At 46.2% G+C, this 20369-nt stretch overlaps 1 protein-coding gene across 1 annotated transcript in view; it reads right to left on the bottom strand.

Moving 5' to 3' along the window:
* BCR (BCR activator of RhoGEF and GTPase) overlaps positions 1 to 20369 on the bottom strand; it is a 447751-nt gene that overhangs the window by 110132 nt on the left and 317250 nt on the right. The window contains exons 9-10 of the mRNA XM_078667758.1: positions 17387 to 17508; positions 2160 to 2328 (exon numbers count right to left, since the gene is read on the bottom strand). Of these exons, the coding sequence (XP_078523884.1) occupies positions 2160 to 2328; positions 17387 to 17508 (291 nt within the window). The remainder of the gene's footprint in view (positions 1 to 2159; positions 2329 to 17386; positions 17509 to 20369) is intronic.

Below are 20369 nucleotides of genomic sequence, written 5' to 3'. Positions count from 1 at the left end.
GCAAACTAAATTGGCTATAACTAAGTATTAGCAGGTAGTGACTAATTTAGGTAATCATAGTGGTATTTGTGTTGCACACGCATTCTTTCCCACATTTCAATTTGTTCTTGTATTCTGATTTCTCAATAACTGCATGAAACCTCTTCAAGTAGCTCATGCTGTACCTAGATTGTGTAGTGCTATTTCTCCCGGTGGAGGGTGGTTAGATGAAGGGTATTACCAAATAAATGTTTAATACTGTAAGGCCTACTAGTGCCTCTTATTGTGTCTTAATATCTATGCAATAATGTTTTGTGAACCTATGTGTTGACAACCATGTGGCCACAACACACATGTCGTGTAATGAAACATTAACTAAAAAAGGTAAAGTTGCTCTCTTCCTTCTTGTTGTTTGTGTGTTTGGTTATCTTTGCTAATGTGTAAGACACTTCTATTGCTTGAACAATATATCTAGCAACTGTCCCCTTTGTAGGAGGCATACCTAAACGTCTGAGTGATATGTGCTATGAAGAACTGGTAAGCTTTCTGAATATGTGCAGTGTTTTTAAAAAAAACAACACAATGGCTCTCAGAACATCAAGAGAAAGCAAAGCTATTTCAGCTGTCTTTTTAGGTGTATAGAAAAAGGTGGGACGTTGAATAAATTGGTTCCTGTGCAAGTGCTATAGGAATACAAGATGGTGGGTTCTCAATCTTTGTATTTACAAAATAATATTTATCTTTTGATAGAACTTAAAATTCACTTACTCTGCTTGAAGATGTGATTGTAATTAAGAAGGCTGTTTTTATAGAAGGAAACGTTAAGTCTATTTTATGCACAGGTACAAAATATGTTCTCTTTTTTGTTGCTAGTCATAAAATAAAATTTCCCAGAGGGGTATCTGTTGAATGCGGAGAAGGTTATACTCTGCTTTGCTCCTTGTAGAAATCTTTTTATGAATATGTTAAAAATATCTGTGATGGATTCATTCCCTTGTGTATGCTGAAATGGCTGACAAATGTACATTTAAGGATGTGTAACTAAGGCCACATTCTGGTAAACGGATAAGATATTTCACTAACACTACTGGATCTGTTTTCATTTCCATAGCATCATTCCGTGTACACCAATTTATCAATTGCACCATTTTCCACTTATACACTGAAGGGACAGAAAAAACACCAATTTCTTCAACACGAGAATCTTGCCAATGTTCTCCTTGAGCCTAGTTTGCATAAACAACCTATTCAACTGAAGCAAATCCCAGGTCTTCAATGGTTGCCACCAGCCTCTTTTGAGTAGAGAGCATGAATTCTTCAGGTGATGCCATTTTAACCTAAAATGCCAAGATAATTCTGTCTCTATGTATCAACATCTTTGGCTAGGACAAAGAGCATGCATGGATGCCTTCACGTGCACAGTCATGAGAAAAACTGAACATGCGTACTGGCTGTTGTCGTTGGAAGTGAACTTACGATTGTAGTTTGGGCACAACATGAACAAACTGCTTGTGTTAAAAAGTGGTGTTGAAAACTCAAAGCAACTTACATACAAGCTCTTCATCTGTAAATCTGGGTGTACTCAGCCTAAAGCATGCCAGAGATACAGGGGCCTCCTCTAGACAACTACCACTTCAGGACTGATACAGCAAGCAGCTCAGCCACATGACCTCATCATAAGTTTAACACCCAAAGATCAGATCTCTTCTCAGTAAACAAACAAATACGTCTATATAAACCTCAGTAAAAGAGATTTTGTTGGTAAATGCTAGACTACTTTAATTTGCAGGATCTCATACTTTGTCAGTGCACCTGGGGATTCTCCATATAACACAGCCAGCACGGCTCTCACCTTTCACTGTCTGCACTGTGAATGATCCACACTTCTTGAGTGAATGGCTCGTACAATGTACACACATACACAAACACACTCTTCCCCTCGAATGGTCTACACTTTTGTGTGTATGGCTACACCTCTCGCTGTACACAGTCTGAATGATGCAAACATCTAAGTGTATGAAATGTGCATGGCTGGAACCCCAAACTTCAGACACACCCCTTCCCCCATATGGACCATACTGCTGACTGCAAAAAGCCAGCAATGTTTGCATCCTCAATGTTCATACCCATGTCCTACTGGGTACACAGATGCTGTAAGGATAAGCAGGAAGTATACTTACTTTCTCTCTCTGGATGTCACTCTTCAGTTGGGAGATCTTGAACTTCATGGCGTCCAGCTCTTCATCAGGCACTACGGGAATGTTGATCACGGACTCTGACTCATCCACAGTCTGGAAGCTAAGATCTGCCAGTGGAATGTACCATTTGCAGTCATATTGCTGGTTTTTACTGCAAGGGACCAAGGGAGAATGTGAGAAGAGTAGGGAAAATATAAATCAGGGGAGAAGAGGAATTCAGAACACATGAAGCTAAAAGGAAAAGGGAAGCCTTCCATAGGTGGAGCAAACATATTGAAGGTGTGAGTGTAATGAGAAGAAGAGCAACTGTGAAAAGAGGTTTAAGTAATAAAGAATACCAAAGGGGATGATGGACGGAGCGCTTGAGCAAATCAAACACTCACCCCCAGTCAACTGATCTGGGTTTAATCCATCACCATTCTTTAGCTCACTTCACCACCCCAGTTCAGACATAGCCATATGCAAATCAGTCGAAACCGGTTCTAGGATGCTTGTTTCCAGTCCAGGGATGACCTGGCATGGTAGTTCGGGCTGGACTGTTCCCATGGGGCACAGGGTCAAGACTGATTTGTATATGGCTGGGTTCAAACTGGAATGGCATGGTGAGCAATAAAATGATGGATTTAGGCCCAGATCTCTGTACTGGGTGAATGTATGACATTGTTCTGCATTCTGTCCATCAATTGTTGTTTTTGCATAAGTAATAAGGAAAGCATGGAGAAGTAGGAAGAGAAGAAAAGTTAAAGAATGAGAGGAAGAATTGAGTATGGTATGGTAGGGAACTTGGTGGTAGTTGACGAATGAAAGTGCGAGCAGGGTGAGGAGAGGGGAAGATTATTAGAGCTCTGAGGTAAATGTGGAACAGAAGAGAGGTGTGTGGAGGAAGAGTTGTTGGGTTGAACGTGTGGGGCTAAGGGAAGATCATCAGAGATGGGAAGCAGGTAACATGTGAGAGAAGTTAATATGTTGTCGGGAGAAGTGTGAGAGCTGCAAGGAGTATAATAACAATGATCAGAGTTAACACTACCACAAGTATGGGAAGAAAAGAAGAGCATGAGAGGTGCATGAGAGGTGCTTGAGGTGGTAAGGAGAGGGAAGGGCAAGTAGTGTGAGAGGTAAATAGAAAAAGAAACATTTACAACAAAATCACAGAGCAGGAAAGATAATGGGCATACGGCAAATGTGCAAACATCGAAGCCCTATGTGCAGCAGGGAAATGGGAAACAGGAAGAGAGTTAGATGCAGAGAATTGGCCTTATGCAAACAGAATGGGAAATGGGGGTGGCACAGTTATACATAGGAATACTATGATCTATAAACAGAGCAGCGGTCATTCCACTCCGTAAAATAAAAATATACAGAATGCACAGGGCAACCTGAGCCGGATAAGATGGTGGACCATCACCCAGGCCTTCATCTCTAGTGACTGGACTATGGAGAAGCTCTATATGCAGGAATCTCAGCTCACCTCCTACTACGACTACAGACCATACAGAACGCCACACCCAGACCCGTCCTGGATCTCTCTACATGAACCCACATAACCCCTTAACCCAAACTCTACTGGCTCCCTGTACAGAAAAGATGCCAGTTCAAGCTCCTGACTCACGCATACAAGGCCCTAAACAACTACGGACCCACCTGCTTGAACCACTGCCTGAACTTCCAACAGCCCAGAAGACACCTCTGCTCCGCTTCCCTTTCACTAAACGCATCCGACATAGCAGATGGGGAGATCGCTCTTTCTCCTATCTAGCAGCAAAGACATGGAGCGACCAACCCTTTCATCTCTGGACCTCCCCATCTCTTCCAGAGGTGACAAGAAGTGCTCTGCAAATCTACTGTTTGATTGATTGCATCGCCTACACGTGGCGGCTTTTGTTCAAGGTGGTCATGGTAGCCTGGATGTACACCTTGAGAGAACTCACTTCCTGAAACCTGTTTTATGAGGAGGGGTGAGAAGAGGCTGCCAGGCGATTCCGGTTACTGTGGTGTTCCACCATTCCAGAAAAACCCACACCTCTTCCACATTCCTGTGTTGCTTTCATTCACCTAGCAACAGTGATCCATTATGGGCAGTGCTTACTCTGACACACAAAATCACCCTAACCAGTTCACCTTGGTCTGAAGTACGGACTCCTCGCCCCTGAAACCTGGAAGAAATAGGCACAAAAGGAAGATGCACTTCCCAAAGACTGAAGGAAGTGCTATAGCTTTTATAAACGATACAGAAAAGGGGGTGGTGATGAACAGAGTGTCTGAATTAAGCAGACCACTCTTACCCAGTCCAAAGATCAGGGCTGCTTAATTCAGAGACTCTGTCCATCACCACCCCTTGTTGTAAATAATTTTGTCCACCCTAAGCGTGGAAGGGTATACTCAGATGTGAGTCCCTTGCTCATTGCACCATCAGGATTCAAGCAAGCCGGGCCGAAGACGCCTGAAATGGCAGAAACCGGTCCCCGGAAGCTTGTTTCCTTCCCAGTGTAAGAATTGGCTTTTGTAGTCTGGTCTGCCCTGTTCCCATGATGCACTGGGCCAGGGACAGACTAATTTGCATACAGCCAGGTTCTGAAACTGGGATGGTGCAATGAGCTAAAAAACGGTGTTGGATCTAGCCCTGATCTCTTGACTGGGTGAGAGTACTCTGCTTAATTCAGAGACTCTGTCCATCACCACCCCTTGTTGTAAATAGCTTTTATAAAGGCAGCGATCAGGTTGGTGCTGGTTTAAAGTCTTGGCCATGAGAAGACGATTAATACTAGCCCGCAAGAGATGGTGAATTGCGTTTGCCAGAATAAAAAGTGCAATAATACGAGGAAGACAAGCACAAGGCCCATTTAAGAGGGGGATCTGCAAGGAGGAAACAGCAATGGACTGCGTACTCCTAGGATACATGAGATGCCCAGAGCTAAACAGGCAGAAAGAAACAAAGACCAACACCACTGGGTCATGGAGATGCAGTGACCACTCTACAACGTCAATAGAGCGTGCTGGAACCATCACTGATCTCTTCAGACCCCTTTTGGGTTCTGCAACTGTCCTTCTAGTCTCAAAGGGGCTTTGGGGGCATGCAACTACATACCTCAGGAAGGGGGGTTTGTGAAAGTAGAAAAGGCGGTTGCTCTGATTACAGAACTGTTGGAATTTTTTTCTCTGGCCCTTGTGGTTTCGGAGAAACCATGCTTTTTACAGTCAAAGTTGCACTCTACTCCTGGAGTCCAGTTCCCAGAAGGATCAAATAAAACATGAAGTACACTTGAAGCCAGAGGACCACCAACTATCCACTCAAACAATCTTGACCAAGACCACCAGTTTATGAGATGCAGGCCCCTAAGATGTGGTCACTGAAGGGAACTGAACACTGGGTAGTGACCCACAGGACTGCAGTTTGTGAGTACAGTGTATGATGTCCAAAGTGGACCCTAAACGGTGTGAGATTGTACCAGTCCAGAGGCTTGGACTGTGTGCAGTGCTGACCAGGGTGCCTAGTGTTAAAATGTTTGTGGCCATATCTTGGTCCAAGAAGAAACTAATACCACTAGGTTTTTTTGTTTATAGCTTCATGTAAATAAATGAATATGCTACTTACCAGTATGCATCTGTTCTTGGCATGTAGGGCTGCTAACATTCATATCTTTTGCATTAGATCGCCGCCTAGTGTTGGGTCCGGATGATCGCACATTGTTGTCCTGGAAGAGTCTTCGAAGTATCCTGAGATAGGTGGCTCCTCCCCTGGACTACAGTGCGCATGGGCATCGGCTCCATCCCCAGATTGTTTTCAGCCATTGTGGCAGAGATGGAGTGTAAAGTGTAAAGGATGTCCATGCTAATGATTGAATACAAGAGTATGTCTGCAGCTGCGACAGGCACCGGGGAGGAGGGTGGGCGATATGAATGTTAGCAGCCCTACATGCCAAGAACAGATGCATATTGGTAAGTAGCATATTCAGTTCGAGGCATGTGGGCTGCTAAATTCATATCTTTTGCATAGAATAAATAGCAGTCCCTCCATTAGCGGCGGTTGCCTGTGCCAGCTGCAGAAACCTGAAAAAGTGTTTTGAGAACAGCCTGTCCTACAGCTGCTTGCTGCTTGGAATGTACATCAACACAGTAGTGTTTTGTAAAGGTATGTGGAGTAACCCACGTGGCTGCTCTGCAAATATCTTCTAAAGGAATGTTCCCCAGGAAAGCCATAGATGCCCCCAATTTGCGTGTGGAGTGCGCCCTTGGGGGTATTGTCAAGGTACGTTTAGCCTTTTGATAACATATTTGGATGCACTTAACGATCCACCTGGCTATTCCTGCTTTGGAAATAGGGTTGCCCTTGTGCTGTGGCGCGAAGGCAACAAAAAGCTGTTTTGTTTTCCTAAAGTGTTGTGTCCTGTCAATGTAGTACATCAACGCCCTCTTGACATCTAAAGTATGAAGCATTCTTTCCGCCACCGTTTGTGGGTTTTGGAAGAATGCCGGCAAGTCAATAGTTTGGTTGAGATGAAACTGTGACACCACCTTCGGAAGGAATTTTGGGTTAGTACGTAGTACCACCCTGTTTGGATGAATCTGAATGAATGGCTCTTGGATTGTGAGCGCTTGTAGCTCACTAACCCGCCTCAGTGACGTAATGGCTATTAGGAAAGCTACTTTCCACGTTAGGAACTGGAGTTCACACGAGTGCAGTGGCTCAAAAGGTGGTCCCATCAGTCTGGTGAGGACCACATTGAGGTTCCACACCGGAGTTGGCGGTGTTCTTGGGGGAATGACTCGTTTCAGGCCTTCAAGGAAAGCTTTAATGGCAGGCACCCTGAAGACAGAGAGATGCTGCCTATTCTGAAGATAAGCTGCTATGGCGGATAGATGTATCCGAATAGAAGTGTACGCCAGATTGCACTTGTAAAGATGTAACAGATAGCAAATTATGTTAGGGATAGATGCATCCAGCGGGTTGATGTTATTGGCTGTACAGTAAATGACAAAACGCTTCCATTTTGCAGCATAGCATGCTCTGGTAGTAGGCTTTCGTGCCTCCTTGATGATGTCCATGCATTCTGGAGGTAGGTGAAGGTATCCAAACTCTAGGACTTCAGGAGCCAGATCGCCAGGTTGAGCTGTTGCGGGTCTGGATGCTGAATGTCTCCATGGTTCTGCGTCAAAAGTCTGGGCGTGAGGCGCAGCCTTTGATGCGGCACCACCGAGAGTTCGAGGAACGTGGTGTACCATGCTTGGCGCGCCCACGTTGGAGCAACCAGGATGAGAGTCATCGAGTGCTGCCGTAGCTTTCTTGCCACCAGCGGTATCAGAGGGGCTGGCGGAAAAGCGTACGCAAATCTGCCTGACCAGTTCATCCATATCGCATTCCCCTGCGACCGTGGGTGAGGGAACCTGGCGGCAAAGTGTTGGCATTTTGCGTTTTCGTTTGTGGCAAACAGGTCTATCTCCGGATGACCCCACTGCTGGAAGTACGGGTGGAGTACAGACGGGTGCAACTCCCACTCGTGCATTTGATGGCTGTATCTGCTGAGCAGATCCGCCATCTGATTGTCCTTGCCCGGGAGGTGTTCTGCCATGAGGAAAATGTTCCTCTGAATGGCCCACTTCCACATGCCCTGAGCCAGATGAGACAGCTGTGGCGAGTGGGTGCCCCCCTGCTTTTGAATGTAGTACATCGCGGTCATGTTGTCCGTCCGGACTAACACTACCTTGTTGCACAGATGTACCAGGAAGGACTTGAGCGCCATGAAGATTGCCATCAGTTCCAGATAGTTGATGTGCATCTTCTGTTGCTGCGTCGTCCATAGTCCCTGCACCGTGTAAGTGAGCAGATGAGCTCCCCATCCCTGGAGAGATGCGTCCGTTGTCAGGATAATCTGTGGCACTGGCTCCTGGAACAGTCGGCCCTTGCAAAGGTTGTGTGGAGTCCACCAATGCAGAGAGTCGTATGCCCGACTGGTAACCAACACTAGGTCTGTCAATTGTCCTTGAGCCTGCGTCCACTGATTCGCTAAGCACTCCTGGAGCGGACGCATATGTAGACGTGCGTGAGGGACTATGAAGATGCAGGAGGCCATCATGCCAATCAACTGCATGAACACTCTCGCTGGAAGCGAGTGTTGCGGTCTGAACTTTTGGATTAGCGACAGCATGCTGTCTATCCTGACTTGGTTTGGCTGGGCCATGGCCGTCAGGGTATTGATTGTCGCACCTAGAAACTGCCGGACATGCGCCGGCTGAAGATGCGACTTTGGGTAGTTCAGCGAGAAGCCCAGATCGTGAAGGAGGTGAATGGTAGTTGACATGTCCGCGGCGCACTGTTGTTCCGACTTGGCTTGAACGAGCCAGTCGTCTAGGTAGGGGTAGACATGGATGTTCTGCCTCCTGAGGTGCGCCGCCACTGTCGCCAGACACTTGGTAAACACTCTTGGGGCTGTGGTCACCCCGAAGGGTAGGACCTTGAACTGATAATGGTTGCCTTGGATAGTGAATCTGAGGTATTTCCTGTGGGATGGGTGTAGTGGAATGTGGAAATAAGCATCCTTGAGGTCCAAGGTTGCTAAGAAGTCCCCTTGGTTTAACAAGGGGAGAATCTGTTGCAGTGTAAGCATATGGAAATGTTCTGAAAGTATATACAGGTTGAGGGGACGCAGATCCAGAATGGGTCTGAGAGATCCGTCCTTCTTTGGAATAAGGAAGTACAGGGAATATACCCCTGTGCCCTCCTCCTCCTCCGGCACGAGCTCGATTGCGCCTTTTTGCAGCATCACCACTACCTCCTGCTGCAATAAGTGCAAATGCTCTGCGGACATAGGCCGTTGCCTTGGTGGAATATTGGGTGGAGTGGATTTTAACTCTAGACAATAACCGTACTGGACAAGTTGTCGCACCCACCTGTCTGTGGTGATGTTTCTCCAGACGGGCAGGAACTGCTGTAGTCTCCCCCCCGACAGGTGTTAAGTGGTCGGGGGGCAGTGACAGAGAGTCACTGTTTGCTTGGGGCAGAGGAGCGGGAGTTGTTGTTTCCTCTGCCACGTCCTCTGGTGCTGTTTCCTCGGTAACCCCCTTTGTTCTGCTTGGGGTATGAGGATTGTGCTCCACCTCTAGAGAATTGTGATTGTTGACCCATCTGTCCTCTGGTGACTCCACGTGCACCTGAGCGACGAAAATTGTTGCCACGGAACTGTTGTGATTGTAGGGCCCCCATAGACTTAGCAGTTTCGTTGTCTTTCTTAATCTTTTCCAAGGTGGTGTCAACATCTGGACCAAACAGTCTATCAGGATTGACGGGCTGATTAAGTATGGTTGTTTGAATGTCTGGTTTAAACCCCGATATGCGGAGCCACGCCTGCCGTCTCAGCATGACGCTAGTGTTAATAGCCCTAGCTGCTGTGTCTGCGGCATCAAGTGCACACTTTATGGCTGCGTTTGAGATCAGTTTTCCCTCTTCTATAAGCAGTTTGGTGCCCTCTTGAAACTGCGGAGGCAGGTGTTCTAAAACGTGCTCTAGGGTGTCGTAATGCGCCCTATCATAACGTGCCAAGAGTGCCTGTGTATTTGCAATACGCCAAAAATTGGCAGCCTGTGCAGCTACTCTTTTGCCTCCTGCCTCTAGGACTTTTGACTCCTTATCTGGGGGAGGAGCTTCACCCGTTGTTTGGGAGTTCGCCCGTTTACGGGCATTTGCGACCACAAGGGAGTCAAGCGGCAACTGTCCCCGAATGTATGCAGGGTCTGCAGGTGCTGGTCTGTACTTTTTTTCGATACGTGGATTGACCACCCTCGCCCTGGTAGGTTCTTTAAAGATGTCCGCAGCATGCTTGAGGACCCCTTTGAGCATAGGCAGTGTCTTTACTGTCCTTTCAGAGACTGAAAAAGTGTCAAATAGAAAGTCTTCTTCTACTGGGTCAGCATGCATGTCCACATCATGATTAGCAGCTGCCCTTTCAATGAGTGCATGAAAACCTGCAGAATCTTCAGTTGGGGATGCACGTGCAGTGAAAGGCTGTGGGTCTTGTCCCACATTTTGGGTGCCTTGGTCCCCTATGTCATCATATGAATCTAGCTGTGCATCAGGTTCATTGATGGGGAAAGTGTATTGGTCATCTTCACCATATCCCTCACCCTCAGAGTGTTCTGGGGAAGGAGTTGGGCTCCTTCTAGGAGGAGGCTGGATAGGTTCCATCAGTGTTGAAGCGTCCTGAGTAAGCCTTTTCTTCTTCAGGGGGATAACATAGGAGTCCACTGGCTGTGAAGTGATCCTCCTCTTGTAAAGGGTCAATTTGCCCGTGTCTGCGTCGATAAAACGCTCAGAATCCTCCTCTGAGTCGAGTAGTCGACCTGAAAGTGCACCAGACGTTGAAGAATCCGACTTCTTTGGCGTCGGTTTTGTTGAAAAGGCCTTTGGCGCCTCTTTTGGCGGCAGAAGGAAGAGAAGTTTACTCGCAGGCTTAGCCGGAATGTCCACCGGCTTCTGTGGCGACGGCATCGGAGCCGACGTAGCAGAGGCCTTCTCTCTGATTCTCTGTAGAGAAGAGGCGACGAGGGACGCGTCACTTACAGCGGCCTTTGGCGCCGATGAGGAGGTCTTGACCTTGCCCTCGGATCCGACGTCCTGTTGGCCCTTCTGAGTCTTGGACGATGATGCCGCAGCCGCCGACCGAGAGTCCTTGGACCGATGCGTAGATGTTCCAGCTTTCGATCCGTGTGATTTCGCTGGCTCCGTCTCCACCACGCGTCCGACTAACGAAGTCCCAGTCGGAACCGGAGCCGTGTCGCTGGCTTTGGCGGGCTTTGACGGCGTCGCAGCGGTCGACCCGTGCCGAACTCCCTTTTTAGAGGAACCCTCCTTTGGCGCCGATTTCGACACTGCGGAATCGACAGATTTCTTCGACTTCTGTGGACCGGTGGCCGACGGAGTCGATGAAGCAGCGGGTTTAGGTGTTTTTGGATGGACGGCCGCCATCTTAGGGACGCTCGAATCCATAAGTTTCGGTTTCAATTTAGGGTCGGCCATTTTAGGTGTAGTCGATACCGTAGGTTTCAGTTTCGGTTTCGATACGGTGTGCGCTGCAAGTATGTCCGTGGCCGGGCCTGAAGGCGGGGCCGTGGCTTGCGGTACGGGGTCGTGGGTAAGGCCGACTGGCGATCCCATGACCCGAGCCTGATCCTCGTAACCTTCGGGGCATAGCTCATCCCCTGAGCTATCTTCCGCGGCCCCATAAACCTCTTCGACGTCCCCTACCTCGTCGACGTATTCAAGGCCTTGACCCACGACTCCGTCGTCGTCTACCGGATCTGCCTCGACTTCCGTCTCGGGCGGGGAGATTTGAAGATGATGGCTCTGTTCCTCCTCTTCTTGGTCGCCGAAGATGTTTTCTGGATCCGGGGCCGCTTGTCTGGCCTCGAGGCGCACCGCGCGCCGAAGCTTGAGTGTCTTCTTTGACCTGAATCTGGCGCAGGCCATGCAGTTGTCTTCGTTATGGTCTGGTGAAAGGCATTTGTTACAGACCGGGTGCACGTCTATATGCGGGTATTTGGACCCACAGAGCGGACAGTTTTTAAACGGACTCCGCTCCATGCCGAAAAGTTGCGGTCGTGTCGCGATGAGAAGGCCTCGGTGTCCGAAGAGTGAAACGACTCCGCTGATTCCGACTCAAAGAGACGGAAGAACTCGAGACCGTGCGCAAACAATACCGACGTAAGGAATATAAGGCCTTTTGGCCCGTAAAAAGCTAGTTTATCTCGGTTCCGACAGAGAGACGTCGAGACCGCATCCGAACCCAATGGCGGAAAAAAACAATCTGGGGATGGAGCCGATGCCCATGCGCACTGTAGTCCAGGGGAGGAGCCACCTATCTCAGGATACTTCGAAGACTCTTCCAGGACAACAATGTGCGATCATCCGGACCCAACACTAGGCGGCGATCTAATGCAAAAGATATGAATTTAGCAGCCCACATGCCTCGAACATTCCTATTCTTTGTCGAACTCTGAAGCTATACCAAGCAAGAGACACTGATGTTATTGATAGTTATTCATTGAGGCATACTCTACATCTTAGTTTCTAAATCTTACCATCTTTGATAGATCAGCATCGCTAACTACCGTCAAGTGCCCCAAGGAAGTAATTTATGGCCCAATTGCAGTGCAGCAGATTTACAGATGCCTGGATGCCAGCAGAAAACAATAGTACCCGCACGAGACTGCTGGTTTTTCAATGACTGCACCAGTACACAAAGGAAAGGCCTCACAGAGCTCATCCCTTTGCCTTAAATGAGCTTCTGGCTATTTAATTGGCCCGAACAAAATGTGTTTTTCGAAACTGCAGCTACAGAAATAAATATGTTAATGTCTTAAAAAACATAAAGCGTGCATTTGGATGACAGTGGTGCATTTGTTTTAGAAAATGACAAGCTGAAAATTGAGTTATGGACAAAATACGTGACTTTACTGAAGCGACAAGCTGACATTAATGGGGGGAAAGGGATACGGTAGCAGAATATTTCAACCTAGTATTCGAGTGATAATTGAAGCTGATATGGGGACACATTGTTGAGGTTATGGAATTTATTAGGATTCAAAATGCACTTTCTTGTTGCTGTGACAGTATTTCACGGCCTTTAGCGGTTGAACTGCTTGTATACTGTTCTTTTCAACGGCTTGTTTTGTCGCTCAAGACAAAAGTCAGATTCCTGGGTTCCCCTCTTCCCACTGGTGTGCGTTTTAATTGGTGAGAGACCTGCTGTTAGTTGCAGCCATTTTTCCTTCTCGTGGGCATGATGAGGCATCATCCTTGGCAGTGCGTGGTGTAGTTGCTCAAAGAAGTTTATTGAGCACTGCAGGCTGCAGTGGAGATGCGTGCAGCTGGTGTGCCTGCGGCAAGCCCAACTGCACCCGGTACACGCCAGCCATGCTATCCATTTTGCTCCAGATCGACCCATCAGAATATCTTATTTGCCACAACAGCTCATCAATCTCAGATCAACTGCTGAATGTTTTATTAAGCAACAGGTTGACCGCGGTACAAGCTCTTTTTCATGTTTTAGTTTCTGGTCAATATTGGCAGGTGAGCCTGAGCTGATTTGTCCTATCAATTATACTCACAGTAGCCTGGATAATAATCATATTAATCCAGAGGTTCCCCCTCAGACTTTTATTGCCCACCTTAGTAACATAGGTCCATTGCCAAAACATGCTCTTCATATTTTCAACGTTTTCTTGATTCCAAAGTTGATTTAAAGTTCCTTATGGAAATTTGTCTCAACAATTCTTCCAACCGAGATATTGCTGTCACTATTACTACTGGGCACTCAATAATACATCAAGAAAGAGAAAGTAGAAAGGGGTGAGGATTAGTTATCTATTTCCATAATACAATCCATTGCTCGACTTTTCGTCTGGACAAACAGAGGCAGAAGGGCTACGTGTTTTGGATTTGTCTCTCCCCTCACTCTTCTTTCTCAGTGGCCCTTATATACCCCTATTGTTTATGCAGCAGAGTTTATTAAATCTTTTGATGAAGCCATTTCCCTGTATTGCCTTCAATGCTCCAATTTCTCCATATTAGGAGATTTTAATATACATATCGATCACACTAAAGAAAGATTAGCTCAGTCCTTGCTTGACATAATGTCCACACTCAATCTTCCTCAACAACTGTCCTCTCCTGTGCATCTAGCAATACAGTTAGGAAAGAATCCCTCCTACAAGACAAAGCATCACTAACGGAGAGAGCACACGGCTGGCTGACAGTACAAACCTACAATAAACTCACACCACAGGCATACCTTCTGACCAGCTTCACCAAAAAAACAAAAGAATCATTCCTAAAATTACGATTAGGAGTATTACCCTCAGCTGACCATATGGCCCCTTGGCTGCGGCCCCCAACACCGGCAAACTGTCGCCTGTGTGGAATTCATGAGGAAAACATTGTACATCTCATTACTATCTGCAAAGAGCTGCAGCAAGACCGCAGGAACCTACTGAGACCCCTACTCATAAAAAAAGGAATCAGGACGTGCAGACAAGCAACTCTGGCTTGCTTCAGAGGCGACGAAGTTCAAATGGCTTGCCGACTGGTAAAATACCTCGGAGCTGTAGAAAGCAGAATCAACACAAAGAAAGAACAAACTGACAAGGACAGCACACCCTCAATACTGCGAGTGCCAAAACATCAAGACAGCTCAGAGACTTAAACTGAATTAAAACACTGGCATACTACAACTAAAAGTTATGAACATTCAGGGTAAAGGCCAGCCAGTCTTTCAAAAAGGAATAGGCACTGCAATACCTAACTTTGTATAGGAACGAGGGCCAGGACTGACAAAAGAAACCCTCTCCGTAGAAGGACACAAGCACCTAAACGGCAGACGGACACTCCGTTCTTTTTAACCTTTTTTAAACTGCACTTTGTAACATAGCTTAAATCGAATAACTCCATCATCTATGCTGCTATAAATATTTTTAATACTTTCCTTTTTTACTGCTGATGGTTTTTGGAATGGTTTTTATTAACTGTACAATAAAGTATTACTTACTTACTGTGCATCTAGCAGGACATACTATTGACCTTATTTTTTCAAATTCTTCCCTTACAGTTGATGCTTTGTTGAAGAAAGTCTGACAGGACCATGCACTTATTGTATTCAATTGGAATAATTATTCAAGGGCGTCAGATGAAAAAATTGAAATAAAAAAAAATATGCCATCCTTAGGGCAAGATTGGCGCTAAAGAACTATCTAAAATTTCTACCAAAACTACTCCTAGGCTTAACAGGTTATTCTGACACGGACGTGAATAAAGTTAATAAGTAGCTTCATTCAACAATGGATCTACTCGCCCCTCTCAAAACTTCAAAAGCCAGAAGGCACTGCCTTTCAGCCCCCAGTTTCTCTCCAGCTCTTGCAAAAGATTTTTTTTTTTATAAAAAGCGTGAAAGAAAATGGTGCTTCAGGTATGCTCTGGAGGACAGGGAAGTATATAAAATTGCTCTGAAACGATATTATAGTTTAATTAAAAATACAAAAGGCCTATTTCTTTGCTCAAAAAATTAATTCTGCAAAGAATATATCTCGTGAAATTTTCAAAATCTCCATGTAATTTTGGAAACCTAAATCTTCCCCTCACCCGAGCTCTGACAACTTTCAGATTTTTTAGGAGGCAAAATTTTAAAAAATCATGCTGAATTTGGATCCACTGGCATGGAATTTATTAATGTGGAGGTTCCAGCAGCCTCAATCTCGAAAGTGGATTGCTCCCTTTCAGAGTTCAACCCAATGCCTTTAGAAGAGTAAGCACAGGCCATTTTTTATCGCAAATCTGGAACTCCATGAGCTCCGTGTCCTTCGTCTGTTTTTGCTTAGGCTCTTAGGGATAGCAATCCCACTTTCAACATGTTATTAAATACTTTTCGGAAACATCTTCTAGCCCCTGCTTCTGGAAGCAGGCGAAGGTGGTGCCACTTCTTAAGAAACTGACTGCAGACCCTTTCATTTTGTCTAATTAAGACCTATTTCCCTTCTTTCTGCAGCTGCCAAAATGCTAAAGAAATTTAGCAATTTGCAACTCTCATACTACTTGGAACAGCACAAACTCCTACATCTATCCAGTCACGTTTCAGACGCCGACGGCTAATGTAGGTATTTGTGGCCCAGTGTTAGGATTGATTCAGTCTTTTCTTCAGGATACAGATGAAGCAGTGCTGCTCTCTCCTTACTCTTCAGGAAGCAAATCACTTAAGTACAAGGTGCCAGTGGGCTCTTGGCTTAGCTCCAGTTTGTTTAACATTTATATGGCCCCTCCCCGAACTTCTCTGATTGAGTTTTTCGGCATTAGTATTGTCTCATATGCGGACATCATGCAGCTTATCTTTTCGATGAATAATAATCTTGCTATCACTCAGAGCACATTTAAAGCTTGCGTTTCTAGGGTTAATAGACTGGATGAAACTGAGCCTTAGGTATAATTCTGAAAAGACTGAAACCCTGCTCTCGGGACTGCTCAGGACAATTGGTCAAAACACTAGTGGCCTACAGGCCTCCCAGCTATCTACTATGGTCAGGAATCTGGGAGTGAGGTTCAATAACAATTCTTCCATGGTTTTGGAGCTGTTTAAGGGCTTTACACTTGTTCCTTTGTGTAAGCCTTGCTGCTCCGAGTCACAGCTATCCAGGGTTGAGCTAGGGAGTTTATCAAACGAAACCTACTGGTCCTAAAGGGGTTCGTAAGTGTAAATGTATTACACAGTGAGGTCGCACAATCACACCATATCATACAGCCATTTTCCTCGCAGTTATCAAACTGAAACCTGTAAAACCTTTGGCGTGTCAGTCAATTTCTTTAGGAAACTGTGCTGCAGATCCACCATCTGACCCAAATTTCCAACTTTTCTTTGGAGATGATCCTGCTTACTCTCTTGGAGGGATCAGCATCCCTCACTTGGTGCTATTTGGCCAGGATATTTATATCCCATATGTATGACTTTATCAGCTACCACTGTCCAGGTGGCAAGATGCTGTCATCCCAAAGCATGCAGTCAAGGAAGACCCCTGTCTTCTGGTGCCCCTAAACCTGTTGGCACTCCTCATCCCACACTCATTTTGCATGAGGATGTCCACAACAGACCATATTCCTTTCTGGAGATTCTAATTTGCTCAGACGCAGAAGTCAATCCTCCTGCTCTCTGTGATCAAGGTCCAATGCTATAACAAATGATCTAAGAACTCTATGCGATGCTCAAATTTGCTGCCTCCTGCACAAAATCTCTCAGCACTATTCTGGCAACATAAGACTCAGTTTCAAGGTATCATCGGCCAACAACATCCAGTCTACCTGAAGCGGAACCGCACTAAAAGAGAGTATGTCATCAGCATGGAGCTCACTTTGATCCACAGATCCTCATGCCGCTCTCCGACATTGATCTAGAGAGATTTTCATATGCCTTTACCACCAGCGCAAAATCAAACTCTGACCCCACCTACAAAGGATGATCTCTGTGAACAACCTTGTATGCCCGTTCTAATAAAATCACTCTACAGTTCAGGGGTCTAGGTTCACACTGCATAAATTATCGACAAAAATAAATGATGATAATAAATTTGGTTTCCACAAGGTGTTGGCACGCAGTATTACACAAAGTACTGAAATACGGTGTTAACATTCATCTCTCAGCGCATTTCTAAAGTTACCCACACCTCAATGTACAGATCCTTACCCTCCCATCTGTTTCTTGAGTTTGGCACATAGGAAGAGGTCAGTGAATAGGAAGACATGCCGTAGCTTCCGGGCACCCTCCATCAGCTCCACCATGAAACTGTCCTTCAGGAGCTGCCGGTTCTGCAGGAGGGAGGAGACAAAGATACAGTCTGTGGGGGACACAGAAGAGCCCTTTAGCACCCAGCACAATTCTCTAAATGTATGATCAGGAATTCATGGAGAGGTCCTCATGGGATCATGTATGTACCTTGTGGCTTCTACAAGTCCCTCACTCCTGAATGGCTCCAACATAACATGCACATTCATTCTTACAAAAGTATCCCTCTGGCAGCTTCGACAGGCTATTACATAGGTGTTGTCTTAAGTTACTCGCCAGTGGCTCCCAAGAGTCCTTTAACTAGACTCTCCCACAAAAGGATCCCCACCCCACCTCTAGAGGTGGATACATGCCTCAACTCTAAATGGGCATGCACCCTGTAACTCTAATGGAGGTACCAGCACAGAGTCTCACAACAAGCATGAACCAGGAGGCTTCCAAGGGGCTTACGAAGAGAGGGTCCATTGGGTAAAGCACGCAAAGGCTTGTAATACCAAGAAAATCAGATGTGCTAAGACGCTGCTTTTGTTTGGGCACCTGCTAAGAGGCACCACTGGGAACCAGAGCTTACAAGATACATCCACGGCTCCATGGATGACATTTACCAGGCGTATTCGCTTGCCACGTACTGCCAAATCACCAACTTCCAGTGCTGCCCCATAGCCATAACCACCAGCTGTAAGCAGACTACAGGACACTAGCTCTCCGGCAATTCTTTCTGTGCATACTGGCATCCAAAATACTGCCTTTCTCACGTCACCCACAGCACTAACAAGTTTCAACTACAGAAAAAAAATGATTTGTTGAAAATTACCAAAGCCAGCTAACCTTGTCTCCCACCTTTCGTAGGAATGCTCAAATAACCGTTCTAGCTCCATTCTTATCACACCTGAGGAACAGTGCTTCAAGGTAGGATTGAGCGCATGTCCATATTTTTGTGTGATCTTTTTTATTGGAGACTATTTTTTTTTAAACAATTTTTATTGCGTCAATCATCAGATACTATGCAGAGCCCTGTAACCCAGATGCCAACTACTACATTTTACAATACAGAGAAACATTGTGTTGACTTTTATCAAATATCCCTTACAAAAGAACATAATAATATGCAACAAGAATCCCCCACCCCCCAATGCACTGTCATTGTACCATATCTTATGCAGCCCCTCCACTCTCACCACAGCATTGACAAAACCCTCTGCACCATAAATTTACTGCACTGCATTCCGGTTTCCTTATCCACGAAACACCTCATCACCAGTAGAAGCAGGCTCCAGGGGAAGGCCTCTATAATCCGCCCACCTTTTCCATATCTTTACATGCTTTTGCGGGCACCCCGGGCCTTAAAGATAGGGAGCTCCAGTCCCATGTTAAAGTCCAGCCCATTTTTCCATGCTGACAAAGAGGGCAAAACCTCTGCCTTCCAATTCCGTTCAATGTCTTGTTTGGCTAGTGTAAACCCCAATAACATCAAGTGGCGCTTGTAGATATTTCCCCCACACCCTCCATTACCCAAAACCTCCGCCAAACAAGCCACCACCCCAGCCAGAACCTAACAATCACACTACACTGCCACACTGTATGGAAGAGGGTGCCATCCTCTTGACCACATCGCAAGCAAATTGGGGATGCCACCAGGCCAGCCATCCACAATCTGACTAGAGTATAATATACTCGGTGTAAATAGTTGAACTGAATTAACCGGAGGTGCATTGCAATTGCAGCCTCCCGGGGGAAGGCCAGTGCCTACGTCCAATCTTCTCCCTCCAATGGGCCATGGTCGTCCTCCCATACCTCCCAGATTCTATCCAGCGTAGTGGGGCTATTTGTTACTAGAGATTGATAAATCCAAGAAATGTTATGGCCTTGTGAATTCCCCATAAACAATTTGGCTTCAATAAGGCTAAAGTCTGGAAGAGACTCCAAACCGGTAACCCTGGGAAGAACGGCAGTTCTAAACTGAAGATAATTATAAAATTGAGTCTTAGGCATCTGAAAATCTTGCTGGAGCTGTTGAAAGGACTTAAGGACCATACCACGCATCACATCCCCAAGCGTGGAGATCCCTATATTGTCCCAATCCCAGACCCCCGCCAGACCAGCCAACTGGGGCAATCGTCCATTAGACCAGAGTGGAGTCTCCCTCGTCAACCTGCCCCACCACCCTATCCTGCGCAGTGCCTGCTTCCACATCTGAAATACCACTCTAGTGGCGGAGGGCAGGGCCTTACGCACTGATGCCGTATACAAGATAATATGTATTTTGTTGGCTCCCACACATCTCCGCTCCACCATATAGGCAGTGTCGGACCTATCCCAGTATTACCAATCATTCAATACTAGTAGATGCGAGGCCATGTAGTATGACAGGATATCTGAGGTCTAGTCCGCCACAATAAGTGGACTGGAAGCATGTCCGCAGTGCAACTCTAGAAGCCTTTCCTGCCCTTAAAAACGGATGTACGTTGTTACAACGCATGCTTTTACCACGCATGCTGTAACAACGCAAGTTTTAAAATGCATTCCATTACAACGCATTACACTGGGGGGTGTTGGATAGTGAATAGTTTAATTTACTATTCCAACACCAGTCCCCGTGGACACTAGGGAAGGTGTTGGATAGTAAATTAAAACTATTCCCTATCCTAGAGCGCCCCCCAGTGTAATGCGTTGTAATGGTTTTCGTTTTAAAGTCTGCGTTGTAATAGCACTGCGTGCTAAAAGTTGCGTTATAAAGGTTGTTCCCCCTTAAAAACTGGCCCAAAGCCAAATTGACTTGGCGGAACCACGACGGGAGGACCGGGAAGGGATAATTCGGGAGCTGATAGAGCAGTCGTAGTAGTGACACCATCTTAAAGATGGCCGAACGACCTGGGAGAGATAG

This window comes from Lissotriton helveticus, chromosome 11, assembly GCF_964261635.1.
Source record: "Lissotriton helveticus chromosome 11, aLisHel1.1, whole genome shotgun sequence".
In the NCBI taxonomy this organism is placed as follows: Eukaryota; Metazoa; Chordata; class Amphibia; order Caudata; family Salamandridae; genus Lissotriton; species Lissotriton helveticus.
This window is presented reverse-complemented; position numbering and strand designations above follow the sequence as displayed.